The sequence below is a fragment of the Biomphalaria glabrata genome, chromosome 12 (assembly GCF_947242115.1).
Source record: "Biomphalaria glabrata chromosome 12, xgBioGlab47.1, whole genome shotgun sequence".
NCBI classification, from domain to species: Eukaryota; Metazoa; Mollusca; class Gastropoda; family Planorbidae; genus Biomphalaria; species Biomphalaria glabrata.
The window spans coordinates 12,727,947-12,742,130 of record NC_074722.1 but is presented as its reverse complement, the minus strand read 5'-3'; the positions used below and the strand labels follow the sequence as shown (position 1 = coordinate 12,742,130).

The 14,184-nt window shown below is 37.3% G+C and overlaps 1 protein-coding gene across 1 annotated transcript; it reads right to left on the bottom strand.

The window, feature by feature from the left end:
- Window positions 1-118: 118 nt before the first annotated feature.
- Window positions 119-8,078, bottom strand: LOC106065467 (matrilysin-like). Its single transcript, XM_056006645.1, has 7 exons — window positions 7,783-8,078; window positions 7,230-7,297; window positions 6,103-6,269; window positions 4,838-4,913; window positions 1,763-1,899; window positions 1,099-1,359; window positions 119-260 (listed from the first exon to the last, which is right to left on the bottom strand). The coding sequence occupies exons 1-7, from the start codon at window positions 7,861-7,863 to the stop codon at window positions 226-228; spliced, it is 825 nt and encodes a 274-aa protein (XP_055862620.1). The 5' UTR covers window positions 7,864-8,078; the 3' UTR covers window positions 119-225.
- Between the last annotated feature and the right edge of the window lie 6,106 nt (window positions 8,079-14,184).

Sequence of the window (14,184 nt, the reverse complement as noted above, 5' to 3'; positions counted from 1 at the left end):
TTTCATTCAACCTCAGTCATGACCTGTAAGAAAGATGTATGGTGTATTTTTTTTTTCTTTTGACTGCTTGCAGTATTAATTACTTGGATCAACAAACAGAAGCATTTTACGGTCATATTTGGTAAATACTTTTAATATAATAAAAAAAACTGGCATATGAAAGAACTTGTGGAGTGAGATGAGTTGTCATGTCTTAAGTAATCCGACATCATCAGCCTACAACTGTCACAACCTAGTAGTCAGCACACCTTTCTTTTGATCTAATGCAAAAACAAAATAATAATTATTGACTAATAATTACTTCAACAAAAGGTATACAGAATGTCAAAAGTGTCTCTACAAACACAATGCATGTGTAAAACTTGTGTAGATGTTAAGATGTAAAACATTTTCACTTTCCAAAGTATTTCTGAAACTCAGTAGAATGTTTTGTCAGTTCCGTTTGGAAAACTGGCCTGGAGTTTAGGTTCCAATGAGCTCAAAATGTTGCGCCTCTGAAAGCAAAACTCAGTCAAATAGATCGTCTATGTGTGCACTAATGGCAACCAATTTCATTCCTGGCCTTAACGTGTGGCTCATTTATTGGGTCCGGTGGCACTCTTAGCACTGACAGAAGAATGAGCAACTGGTGCATAAACCAATACGCTTCGGGCTGGAGCTGCTCGTTAGACTTGGCTGGCAACCCTCTTAGAACAAAGAAAACTCTGAAGCCAAACCTCTGCTGCCTTGCAGCTCTATATCCCAGTATGGGAAAGACTTCGAGAGTCAACCCTTGAGGGAAAATCAGGAGTCGGTGACCCTTAGGCAGCTTCCAGTACGCCACCTTGAAAGACCGCTAATTTCAAACTGTACCGGCAGCCGTCCATTAGGAGAGGGGGTGGGGAACCGCCGTGTGGAAGACATGTTCTAACCCTAACTATTGCCCAGACTTATCACATGTTTCATTGTCGCTTCGCGGTCGAAGATTGCCATAGTTGTGTGGACAAATTTTATTCCTTTTTGTCTGTTTCTGTAAATAGGTTTCAGAAAATAGCCAGCATAACCACACCAGCCTGTACACTGGGAAAAGAAATGTGAGACCTTAAACTCAGCACTTACTTCTAACTCGGTACACGACCCGTAGCCCTTCAATATCATCATCCGACAGTGACAAATTATTTCTGTATTGGTACTGCGGCGCCATCACTGATGTGGGGTCTAGAGAATGTTCGAGGCCCAAAGCGTGTCCAAACTCGTGAAGTGCTACTGTTGGAAGGTCTGATCCTTCACCGGTGCCCACTGTCCATGACTCGTCCTCGTCCAAATGTATGTCGCCGCCTACACCTCTGCCTGGAGGATAAGCGTGGGCTAATATGTTCCCTGGATAGACAAGATAAAAAGTGAATTCATACTACTTCATAGATTGAAGAAACAGGAGGGTGTCATTTGAACACGAAAGAGAGGAAAGAGAATGCGATATAAAGAAATGTATAGAAGTTCATTTCTGCAGTGCTGAAATTGCATAAAAATGTATGAATACGGCTTTTAAACTAAATGTATAGGCCTATCCTATTAATCAATGCTTCCTATAGTGTACACCGGTTATACTAAAGTGCTTGGGTTTGTCTCCATTTTGTAAACATTCGCCATGAATTGAATAGACTGGTTAAAATGTTGATGCTTTGACAGATTGAATTGATAAGATATAATAATACTGTTTACAATTTCATAGACATTGACTAGAATTAAAACGTTAAAATTGCCCATTCAAGCATGTCTTTACCTGGACCATCAAAGGGCGCTATATCTCCGTGGTTTGAGCTTGCAAAGGAAATGTCTATGTCGGCGTCACCTGAAGTCTGCTGGAATTTTAAGGGAATATGCTTCCCCCATAAATGTATTGCGTTCTCCAGAGCCAATCTAAAAATAGATCAGTAATTATATTTTTGAAATAGTTGCTTTGATCAACATTATTAGGAAACTATTAGGATGTGAATGAGAGAAGGTAAGGAGGTACGATAGCTTAGTGCATAAGTATTTCAATAGCACAATGAGAGAAGGTAAGGAGGTACGATAGCTTAGTGCATAAGTATTTCAATGGCACAATGAGCCAACATTGGTCTGATCGAGATTCTCTTGCGGAATAGAATAACAAGTTTTTGAGCATTCAGCTGAGAAGTATGAGATATCAACGGTCATTCTTTGTGCCATTAGACCGCAAACAAAACTAGATGGGCTTCTTTGCTCGCATTATTGATCGTTAGTTCTTCAATTGCGAAGTCCTCAGTCATGAGCGAGTCCGTGAAATGAAACCTGAATTAAAACATGTACCGGTATCTGAGATAAACTGTGATTTGGGCCAGGACTTTAGAGAACTAAAAGGTGGTCGACGTAACAGAGTTGCCCCACGGAAACGCTTTAAAGACCAGCTTAGGCGCCAATTTGCCTTAGCTGACGTAGAAGAGAGCGCCTGGTTGCATGCAGCCTCAGAACGAGACAGCTGGAGGTCACTCACAAAGGCCACGGGATACACATTTGAGACCAAAAGAAAATCCGCTGCCGAGGACAGACGCAGACGGCGAAAAGAAAATCTTCATCTACCTCCGGCGGACAATGGTTATGCTTGCCCTGTACTTGGCAAAATATGTAGGTCACAGCTGGGCCGCTCGACTGCACATTTCAGCAACAAGGGAATTGTCCATTATTCATTGTTAACGGGGCTTTGTTTAATATGTACAGTATTGATAACATTTTGTCAGTCAAACTATTTTACTACGTATATAATGTATTCAATTGATTCTTGTTTGTTTTAAATTATGTACATCTATTGATTATTTATTTCATTAGACTGAGTTTGAAGATATTAAACTTCGAACACATTGTAATTAACACTGTGTTTCTCCAGTGCGTTACTAAAGAGGCACCTCCGACCGTATTGGGTACTTTGAGGGATCAAAGTCTAATTGATAGTGTGAACAACATAACTCTCAAATAAAAATGACCTGACAAGAAACTTTGTTCAACCAAACATAAAAGAATGTATATCATGAAGGGCAGCAGGTTCAAACCAGACTGGATCATTTGAACAAGGAGACCAATGTCTCCCTATCAATACCATCATTAAGCCTAATTAAACATGTTCTGGCTGCTAATTAAGAAGCTAGCAAAGTGGTACATCGTTACAATAATTCATTATTGAGATAGTAATGTAACCATTTAGCTCACCCCTACTTAGTTTAATGTGAGACTGTGAGATGACCACTTAGACCACTTTATTGCATGTCCCATGACTGGGCTTCGAACAATACACATCGTTTAACAGCCAAGCACTTAGCCATTTGGTCTCTTGTGTGCCTTAAGGAACTAAAACAAATATAGTGTTTGCAAAGTCATTTTTCAAGGAACAAATCTCGTTGATGGATGTCCAATGCACTATCAACACATACCCTCTTTAACAACTCAAATGAACTTTTTTTAAAAAAACAACGATTCTATCAACTCTCTCCATCTGTCTGGTACACATTTTGTACACGTTCTCTATCCCAATTCCCATTCGCGAATCAAGTTGAAACTTTGCACAATTATTCATCGTGCCTAACAAAACACGAATAAATAACAAAAATCAAGCAATTAATTAAACAATTAGTGGTAATTAATAAATTTTGTTTGATGTAGAATATGGGAAATAAATCTGACAGTATTGACATATGTGAATGTGTAGTTATTTCCCTTGAGCTCTGTTTTTAGCGGCCCCCGAAAGGGGAAAAGACGCTATTAGTTTTGTGCGAAATGTCTGTCCGTCCGTCCCGTTTAGATCTCGTAAACTAGAAGAGATATTGAAAATCCGACTTCACAATATTTTAGACCATTCAAAGTTCTGATGCAACGGCTACTTTTTTTTTTCCTGAAAGCGAAAATTCTAATTTTTAAAATTAATTATGCAAGCAGTTTTTTATAAGAAAAAGCTAATTAGTATGCATTATATGTTAGACCTAATTTAAGACGAATAGTAATCTTATAAACATCATTTTCGTGTACATTTTTTCTATATAGCGGAAATCTTTTTTTTTTTTTTTTTTGAGGATCCGAATATGAGATTGAGCCTTTTCAAAACAATTAACTTATTTAGTTCAAACCGAGGGTCCCGGGTTCGAATCCTGGTGAAGACTGGGATTTTCAACTTCTGAGTCTACCCAGCTCTAGTGGGTACCTGACATTAGTTGGGGAAAAGCAAAGGCGGTTGGTCGTTGTGCTGGCTACATGACACCCTCGTTAACCGTAGGCCACAAAAACAGATGAACTTTACATCATCTGCCCTATAGACCACAAACTAGTTAGGCCAGGTTCACATCTAACTTTACATTCACTTTCACGTATCCTTTGATCTGCGGGACGGTTGGGGCACTACACAAGATCTGTTAACCTTCTTTCTCCATTCTTATCTCTCATTTGTCTTTGATATAATTTCATTCGGATTTTCTTTCTGAAAATATTGAAGCCTACCTGGGTGGACCACTGGTCGTGCGGTTTGCGCGCTGGACTGTCGTTTGGATTTATCGACGATCGAAGGTTCAAACCCTGCCTGCTCCCATCCCCCGTCGTCCTGCGGGAGGTTTGGACTAGGAAGTAAACTATCTTCAACTCTGAAGGATTATCCGAATTATGTAAAACATTTTACTTCGGGGGCCGATTTTGAGTTTGTGTTTCCACACAAACTGTCTTTTGTAACCTTGTTTTTTTTTTATTTTGCTTGTTTGTTTGTTTTTTTACATCACTTGGAAAAATGTTTTATTCAGTCTGAATAGTTACACAGGACACAAGAATTCATTATTCTGCTTAAAAAAGTATCTGTACTTACATTTGGTCTTTCTCTGGCAAATGTTTCGACCAGGCGCTCACTTTCCACGTGACTGTCTGCTTTCTCCAGCGTCGACCTGTCAGAGGAAAGCAGATGTTTATATAGTATAAAACCTTGGCATTGATAAACTTACACAATTAATACTATTGAGAAAGACCGATAGAAATGATTGGAGAGAGAGCACCTAAACAAGAGAGGAACACTGAAGGTCTCCAAAGTGTTTGCAGGAAATAAACATGTTAATGTAGTTATGATATAGAGATATACATTCCAAGAAGCACAATGTTTGTTTCTCTGTTTGGGTGAAATATTTTCTTAGAAATCTTATAAATTACAGACGTTACTAGAAAAGAGAAGATTATTACGGAACAGGGCCGTCCTTGATAATTGGAGGCCCTAGCTAGTCAAACTGAAGTTGGTGGCCCTAAATGAAATTAAAAAAAAAAAAATAAGGAAACATCGAAAAAAAAAACGCAATTTATTTTTAAAAAACTGCTATTTCGGTACTAGAGACAGAGTTAGACTTGTAACCATTGAGTCATAGTGCTCTTCTATATCTGAGATCTAATACAAGCCTAGTTTGCCTTTGCCTAAGGCCGCCCCTGTACGAATTTACGCCCAACGAGTATCCATAGTTATCTATACAGAAACAATCAATTTTTTTTTTAAATAAATATTTAATAAATAAATAAAATTAGTAAAAACAAGATCATTAGAAGTGTTTTCGCAGTTAATTTTCCACAAGGTCAAGTAATCAAATTCTTGGAAATTGTACTCCGCACTAAGGAAATACATTAACATCATTTGAGATATCCTTGTCTGTCAATAAATTAGCTTTATATGTATGACCTCGTGGTGTAAATCTTTGAAGGTTTGGCTTGTGCAGTGTTTACTGGCAATTTAGAATTTTAAGCTACATTCAAAATTTGGCGAAGGAACATTCTAATAGGACTAGCAGAACAGCAAAGCAGCATTGATCTCAGCCGACAAAGAAGGAAAATGACTGGCTTCTCCAACGTACAACCAGGTTCCGGTTCTACTTTCACAGATGCAGAACGCGGACGAGAATGCCTCTCTAAAATAGAGCTGTACAGCCACAACAAGAAATACTCCAGGAAATAAAAAAAGTCTGAAGGCGGACATATGGTGAGGAAGCTAAATATTACTATTATACAGTATAGTTATACTATTTCCTCGTTACGCAGGAAGCTGACTTTCTTACCACCTACACAATACAACACTATTAGATCTACAATTTATTTTACCTGACACTGAATAGCCATAAGGGGCATTGGCTACTTGTTGCTTGTCAAGGACTTTGTTCCGACTCGGTAGAAGTTTCTTATCAGGTCTGCCACATCGCGGTGTTCCTGGCGTGCTCTTTATCCGACTCTCTGGTCGGGTTATCTCTCTTGATTTCATTGTGCTTTTACTAGTTGAGAGTACATTTAGACTAAATTAATACTGTCACATAGCAATTTAAAATAAACTCAAGTCTAGGTTAATTAACTTAACACATCCATACCTGTAAAGCACGGAAACATGAAATAGCAACAAAAACAATGGAATTTTTTTTTTTTAATCGCACAGGTTTGCTGTTGTTACTTACAAATTTAATTACATGATTAATCCAAACTATGATACTTTGTATAAGCTTTTTTTTTAAATTTAAAGTATTTTTTATTTTTCTTGTTGGCTGTTCAGGATATAACAACCCTACGTGTGTACATGTGTGTGTATGTGTGTTTTACAATTCAGCATGTATGTGTGGTGTAGGTGTGACCGACTGGACAATATTAACCGTAGAAAGTACACATCTAGCTCTTACATGTTTTAAATTAAAAAAAAAATAAAACATGCCTACATTTTGGACAACTCGTGTGAGTTTCTATCATTTTTTTTTACGCAAACGTTTTAATATGAATAAATAAGTTTGGCAGAAACTATCGTGAAAATTCTGGCCATAGTTTTAAATAGCAGACATATCGACCTTTGAAAGAATTTTTAGAAAAAAATTAGTAAGATTGTTGTAGCCTACTTTAAAGGGTTAAATTAGACAAAAAATTCAACGTCACTTTGCTGACATCTAGAAAAAACGAACTCTATATACACACGTGAGATTATATTAAGAGACTGGCGTACATACCTTCTTGTTTTTTAAGTTTAGATATTTTTTATATTCTTTAGGAATCGAAGATTATTACATATATCCTATCCCCAAACTAAGCAAAGTTTAAATCATTGATTAACATCAATAACATGCATGACTAGATTAACAAATAATACACTTAAAACGTAATTATCTTCTTTTTAAAGTAATGTCTGTAGTATAAGATAAGATAAGAAGACAAGACTCTGTATAAATTTGATGTAGATCTTTCTGGAACATTACCCTCTAACGTGTCCAAATAGTTGGATTGTTTCCTTGGAATTTGTGTAGACAGACCTCAACAAGACACTCTGTTAGAAAAAAAATACAACGTGTGATTATATGCATACATCTAATGAATTAAATTACTTATTTTCAGATTTGTTATCAAGTTGGAGATAAAATTCTCATCAAACTTCACACATCTGGACCAAATTCAGACACGATAAGGCCCTAAGCTTTTTGAAATTTGGACCCTTTTTAATCAACATAAGACAAAACACCTTTGCTTTTTCTTCAAAATGTTTGAAAATATCTTTGGAACAATTTTCAGGTAGGGGTGCAATCTTATGTTGCCTATTGGTCAACCCAGCACTGCTGAAAATCTCCAATGCCTAGATCTATATGAGATATCTACACAATTTTGTGCTACATTTTTAAGTATACAAAGTTAAATCCCATTTAAGACTTAGCTAGTGATTCCTGGGACAATTCATCAGTTAATGATCAGATTTTAAGATTTAACGAGAGTAGGCTACCATGTGCCTAAAACTGTAACTATGCTTCTATGGCCTACCATGAGACCCGGACTACTTCCAGCCGTCATCGAAGAACTTGCACCAATTAGCAGAAACATATACACGGCAAACAAAATCATCTTTTACTGTGAGTCAACTATTCAAAAAGTGATACTTTAGGTTCGTTCAACGCTCGCAACCAATAGAATAAAGACAGAATAATGATAGGTTGCATTTCTTTGTACTTTTATAGGCAACATCCATCATCAATTTACTTTGAAAATCCAAAAATAGTGTCGTACGATTGTAACTAACAGAAATATTATTAGTGCTGTTATTACTGATGGTGGAGATTTTCCCCCAGCAAGCCTACTGAGAATCACGTCAACAGGATTCGCCATCACGTGTTGCACATTTAGTCATATATAGCAATGGCGCGGTTCTCGGCCAAGACGTAGGCCTCTATTTACGGATTCTATTGACTAATTGACCAATGTACGCTAAATTGAGGAGTGGACACACAAAAAAGGGAAATAATATTTCATTGTTGTTGTTTTTTTAATACTTTTTTTTTGTTTGTTTGTAGTTTTTTCGAATCTTATTCTAAAAGCACAAATTGCATTGTATAATGTCATTAATATATGGGCCTACTTTTATTCAGTCAAAAAGGGCTCAGCGACAAAATGTTCACTGACAATTCTTCCAATCGACAAATCGTTCACGCAGACAAATCGTTCACTGGATTGTAACACACTGTTAATATTGTCCTCGCGTGATTAATTTGTTCACATGAAAAGTCTGTGAACCAGTTGTCTGTGAATGAATTGTCGGATGAATGAATTGTGAACGATTAGTCGTGTTCCCGACAAAAGGGTGGTGAAAGCGACATTTTTGTTTTGGCTCGATTACTATTGTCTTTATCAAACTACTAAAATTACACACCGGCTGCTCCCGTTGATTTTTTCCCAAGCTATTTTATTTTGACCGAGACACCCCCTCCTTTTTTTAACTTCCGACAATACGGGCCTCATTTTAACGACCCCCCTTAACCTACTTTTTAGATCGTGAGTTCTAGCAACTGTTACATTGGAACGACCCGCTCTCTTTGTTCTCTTGTCTCTGGAAAGCCCATAAACTGTTTTGTTATTTCTCCCTGCGCATTATTATGTTCTGTGACATAGACTTTTGACTTGAATTGTAATAACCCGATTTATAGCCCCCCCCCCAACCCGACACACACACACGCACACATACTTTTCGTCCGTAAATTCGAGTATCGCGTTTAGCATCCCCCCCCCCCTTAACTGGGAGGCGCGGTAACTGAGCGGTAAGGGCTAAGGGAGTCCCGGGCTCGATTCATGCTGAAGACTTTGATTGTTTATTTTGGGATCCCTGGTGAAGACTTTGATTTTTTATTTTGGGATCTCTGGTGAAGACTTTGATTTTTTATTTTGGGATCCCTGGGCGCCTCTGAGTCCACCTAGCTCTAACGGGTACCTGACATTAGTTGGGGAAAAGTAAAGGCGGTTGATCGTTGTGCTGGCAATATGACACCCTCATTATTTGTAGGCCACAGAAACAGATGACCTTTGCATCATCTGCCCTATAGACCACAAGGTCTGAAAAGGGAACTTTAAATATAGAAACTAAAACTTTAAATGCCACCCTAATATGAGTAGAAATAGACCTTAGTGTTTGTGAGCAATGGGTCACATACAGGAAAGTAACATTAAATTACTAGTCGACCGGCGGCGTAGCATACGCCGCTATTTTGCAGGGCCGGCCTTAAGTCACTGCAACCTATGTGACCGCAGTGGGCCCAGCACTTTCATAGGACCCGCGCTAATTCAAGGTGTATAAATTCTTAAATTAAACTATTTTATAACTTAAAACAGATTTCCCGCGCCCTCCTGTCGATTTACCAGGAGCTACTGGAAATCTCCTGAAATTGCAAAATATACGAAAAAGTCCTTAAAATAAACGGAAATATATAGACAAAAGTTGTCATTAGGAGGTGTCACTCAATATGGAAAACACCAATCCAACGCGCGATAAATAAAAACGGCATTATGCATAAGCCGTAATTGTGTAATCTGGTGAAAGAAGCTTCTCGCGCCTAAAACTAATGAAGAATTATTTGAAGTCAACAATTCTCAAAGATAGATTGAAACATTTGTTAATTCATGCTATTGAGCGTGATCTATGTAGGAAACAGAAATATTATGATATACTGTATGACGTACTGTACGTAGTAAAGAATGAATAAAATGCATAGACTAATTTATTTTCTAATACAACTCTTAAATTTCACTTATTGTCCGCTTCCCTACCCAAACTTGGCCCCGCGAAATCCGTTTCGCATAGGGCCCCACAATGCTTAAGTCCGGCCCTGCTATTAAGTGACGGGTGACTATACATAGTAGATTAGTTGTTCTCTTTCCATGACTTCTTGGTCATAATGGCTAAGTCCGGCGCTGCTATTTAGTGTTTGTAAAATGTTTTACATGTTTCGGATGTTCCTTCAGAGTTGAAGATAGTTTACTTCCTAGTCCAAACCTCCCGCAGGACGAAGGGGGTTGGGAGCGGGCATGCTGTGATAGTCTATATATAGAGAGAGATTTTGAAATTAATTTTTTTTTAAATCCCCTAAAATATATAGACCACCAGTTTTATGGGTGGCCCATTTCTTCATTTGGTACATTTCATTTCTGCAAAAACCTGGCAATACTTTCAGAAGATAAGATAAGATAAGATAATTTTATTGATCCAATCAAATGGAAATTCAGTTTGACTACAATTGACAACCTCAGCGTAACTACTTTACAAAAACAATATGGATGAAAAAATTCGAACAGCAATCACACACACACCAGCGCTTTATGAGTTTGACTTCTATGTACTTCTCGATGACGACAGCTGATCTTGTAACACTCTGACCGACAGTGGGATGAAGGAATTTTTAAATATTTCTGTTTTAGTCCTAATGGAAAGGAGATGACCACTTTGTTCAGATGTAACAGTGGTTTAATAGCTTCCTATTAGGCTCACCATTCAACATGGTCGCACCAGGCACAAAATCAATCACATGTTGTCTATGAAGTAAATGACGCAGTCAAGATAGATTCTAACGAAAGATAACTATCTGATGGAGATTTCCTACGCTGGCATACAAGATCCGTCCAACGTTTTATGTAGTAACTATTCAAGGAAAATATCTTGTTGCTTTCATACGAAGAACTTATATCCAAGAACATTGTAAAGAGTGTCATCCTACTGTTTTGTGTTGATTGTGACGTCAGCACTATGAGTGTCTCTTTTTAAAGTTGATCTCCTCTCTTATATCTGCTTTCCTTCTGGTTAATTCCGAACCAGAACTTTAAAGGCTCTAAAAAAAATTACGCCTCCACTATTTTAAACGTTGAGATTTTTAAAATATTGCACTAGCCGTAGTTGATAGATTGAAGGCCTGACATCGTGAGCATTTTACGTGGAAAAATTGTATAACAAAGTCTTTCATATCAAAGAAAAAGTTTTCTTGTTTTTTTGGGGTTTCGTTTTTTTTTTAAATATTATTTTATCATTTTTTTATTTTTTTTTACTAACGTTATCAAGTGTCTTTTTACATTGACATCATAGTAGTTAAGAAAAGCCCAAAGAAGTTAAAATTGAAACATCGCAGCAGTGGCATGGCAACTCAGGCATGATGGGGTTTATTGCGCCAGGGCCATGGCTGGTAGGGGGCAGTTTTTTTTTTTTTTAAAAAGCCCTTTATTACTTTAAAGAAGATGTACATGCAGTAATTTTATATTTTTATGTCACACTCAACCTCTCTAGTTTCTTGGGGAGGGGCACTATCATACTCTTCAACTCGGCCCCAAGGGTATCCTGCTACGCCACTGCATCGCAGAAAAAAAGGCTTCGGGGTCTCTTTTGTAGTAACCATTGCTCGACACTATTCACTGCATCAACACAAAATGTATAATTTATAACCATCTAAGTCGTATATCTATTCTGCACCTGCCGATGGAGGAAGATAGCCTTCATGAAAAACCTTATAACATTTATTTGAATGAACGAAATATGGTACACACAATAATGCATATGTTTTGGCAATGACTTGGTTTTATTTTTCTTTTCATCGTCTACGGCAGCGAATTTTCTTTTCGTCTCAAATATGTATCCGGCGGACAATGGCTATGCCTGCGCTGGATGTGGCAACAAATGTAGGTCAAAGCTGGGGCTGCGTAGCCAAGGGAAATACTGCATTCCTTACTAATCTTAGGACTCGAAGACAAGCTTTATTATTAGTTTTATTTTTAATTAGGTTTTACGTCCACCCCCACCCCTAATAGTCACAACGTATACAGAGTTCGAACCGATTCTTATGTAATAGACCAATGAGGGACACACTGTATACATACATATTGTATTGGTTAAAGCATGTGTGTAATGAACCTATACAAATAATGCTAACCGTTTTGGAATTTGTTTTATCGATATTGTTTATTAAGTAATTGCGATAAGAATTAAGATGTGTAAGTCAGAGAAACTTAGAGTAAGGCTTGATCTATGCTTAAACAATGCGTGTATGGACAAAGGATACTCATACAAGACACAACACCCATGACGTGAACACATTTTCACGATGTTACACAAACATAAACAATACGACCGATTTCAAAACAGTAATTTAGAGAAATATATTTAAGTGTTATTATTTACAATCATCCACAAGCACTCCATACTTCGTAACAACAAAGGAAATTAATTCGCTAGTATTTAAATATAGGGCTACATATGTTTGTTTTTGTCCCCTTAAATAATTGTAGGCCTACACGTTGTTTATTCAACACCCATTCTCGGATCAAGCTGAAACTTTCCACAATTATTTATTGTACTTAACAAAATATGAATTAAAAACATTTAACCAATTAGTCAATAAATTATTGGTAATTAATTCTTTTGTTTGATATCGAAAAGGGAAATAAATTCTACAATATTGAAAGATATAGTTGTAAATGTATAGTTTTTCCCATATACAAAGCCTTTTTAACGTATCTTCTATACTTTTATTTTATTTATTTTTTTCAAAATAAGCATACATATTAGATCTAAGTAGATCTAACATGGGCGTAGCCAGGGGGGGTTCTTGGGGTTCAAACCCCCCCCCCGAAATGAAATCCCCCCCTGCGGGGGGGGGGGACAGAATTAAGTGACTGATTTTTGCTTTCATTTTGTTTATTTTAGGTGAGATTTTAATACTAAATCATCACTTACCACAGCACAGCCGAGGCAGTTTTGAGTTAAAAACTCCTATCAGGGGGTTTTGAGATTTTAAAAACCCCTATCAGGGGGTTTTGAGATACAAATCTCTCTACCAGGGGGCTTTGAGTTTAAAACCCCCTACAGGGGGTTTTGAATTTTAAACCCCCTACCAGTGGTTTTTGCAGTTAAATGCCCCTCTTCTATAAAACAAAACAAAAAAAAATGCAAACAACAATCCCAAATTCCAACAGCACAGTTGAGGAAGATTTTGATTTTAAAACCCCATCCAAAATTTACGATAACCCCATCTTCAATATCAAAAAAGCAAATTACACACTCAAAGTTCTATGAGCGTAGCAAAGGGGTTTTGAGTTTTACCCCCCTCCCCCTTCCAGTTGGGGTTTGAAAGCTAAAAAGTACCTCTTCAATATAAAAAAAAAAGCAAATTACACACTATAAAATCTATGAGCGTAGCCAAAGGGGTTTTGAGTTTAAATCCCCCTCCTCCAGATGGCTTTTTCTTTAAAGTTTAAAACCCCTCCAGATGGTTTTGAGTTTAAAATTCCCCTACAGAGCGTTTAGATTTGAAAACCTCTCTCTTCAATATTATTTTAAAGCAAACTACAGTCACCAAATTCTATGATCGTAGCTAAATGGGGTTTTGAATTAAAAACAAAACAAAAAAAAACCCAGAGATTTTTTAGTTTAAAACCCCTCAACAGATGATTTGACGAAAAAAATTTCCTTTTCGATATACAATCTAAAGCGAAATACAGGCATGTAATTCCGAGAGCGTAGTCAAGAAAGGTTACAAATTTCTACCAGTGGCTTGGGTTCCATTAATTAAGTGTGAATAGTCTTCTGCCGAAATAGAAAATCATTAAATGTGTCTCAACAAAGATGGTTAAGACAGATTTTAGGAGTCAGTCATAGAGATCGGGTCTAAATCAAAGAAATCATATGCCGAACTGGGAGTCGAATCCTTAGTAAAGGTTGTGACAGAGCGTCGCATGAGGTTTTGCGGGACATGTTTCCCGACAAAATGAATTACGCAAAATAAGAGCTTGCCGGAAAATGCACCGAACGGCGCGAGAGGGTCTAAGTCAGTAAGAATAGCACATTAGGTTTTTGAAATAAAACTTTTTAATAGCAAGATAATGCACTGTAGATACCTCAGAATATGCATTTTGTTGGCT

What these genes read in the sequence shown, in the direction of transcription:
- LOC106065467 (XM_056006645.1), bottom strand. Translation starts at nt 7,863, where the DNA reads ATGATTTTGTTTGCCGTGTATATGTTTCTGCTAATTGGTGCAAGTTCT. An exon ending in GAAGTAGTCCGGGTCTCATG is followed by an intron (nt 7,298 to 7,782) that starts GTAGGCCATAGA and finishes TTTTTCTAACAG; the next exon opens with AGTGTCTTGTTGAGGTCTGT. An exon ending in GGTCGTGTACCGAGTTAGAA is followed by an intron (nt 261 to 1,098) that starts GTAAGTGCTGAG and finishes TTTTTGCATTAG; the next exon opens with ATCAAAAGAAAGGTGTGCTG.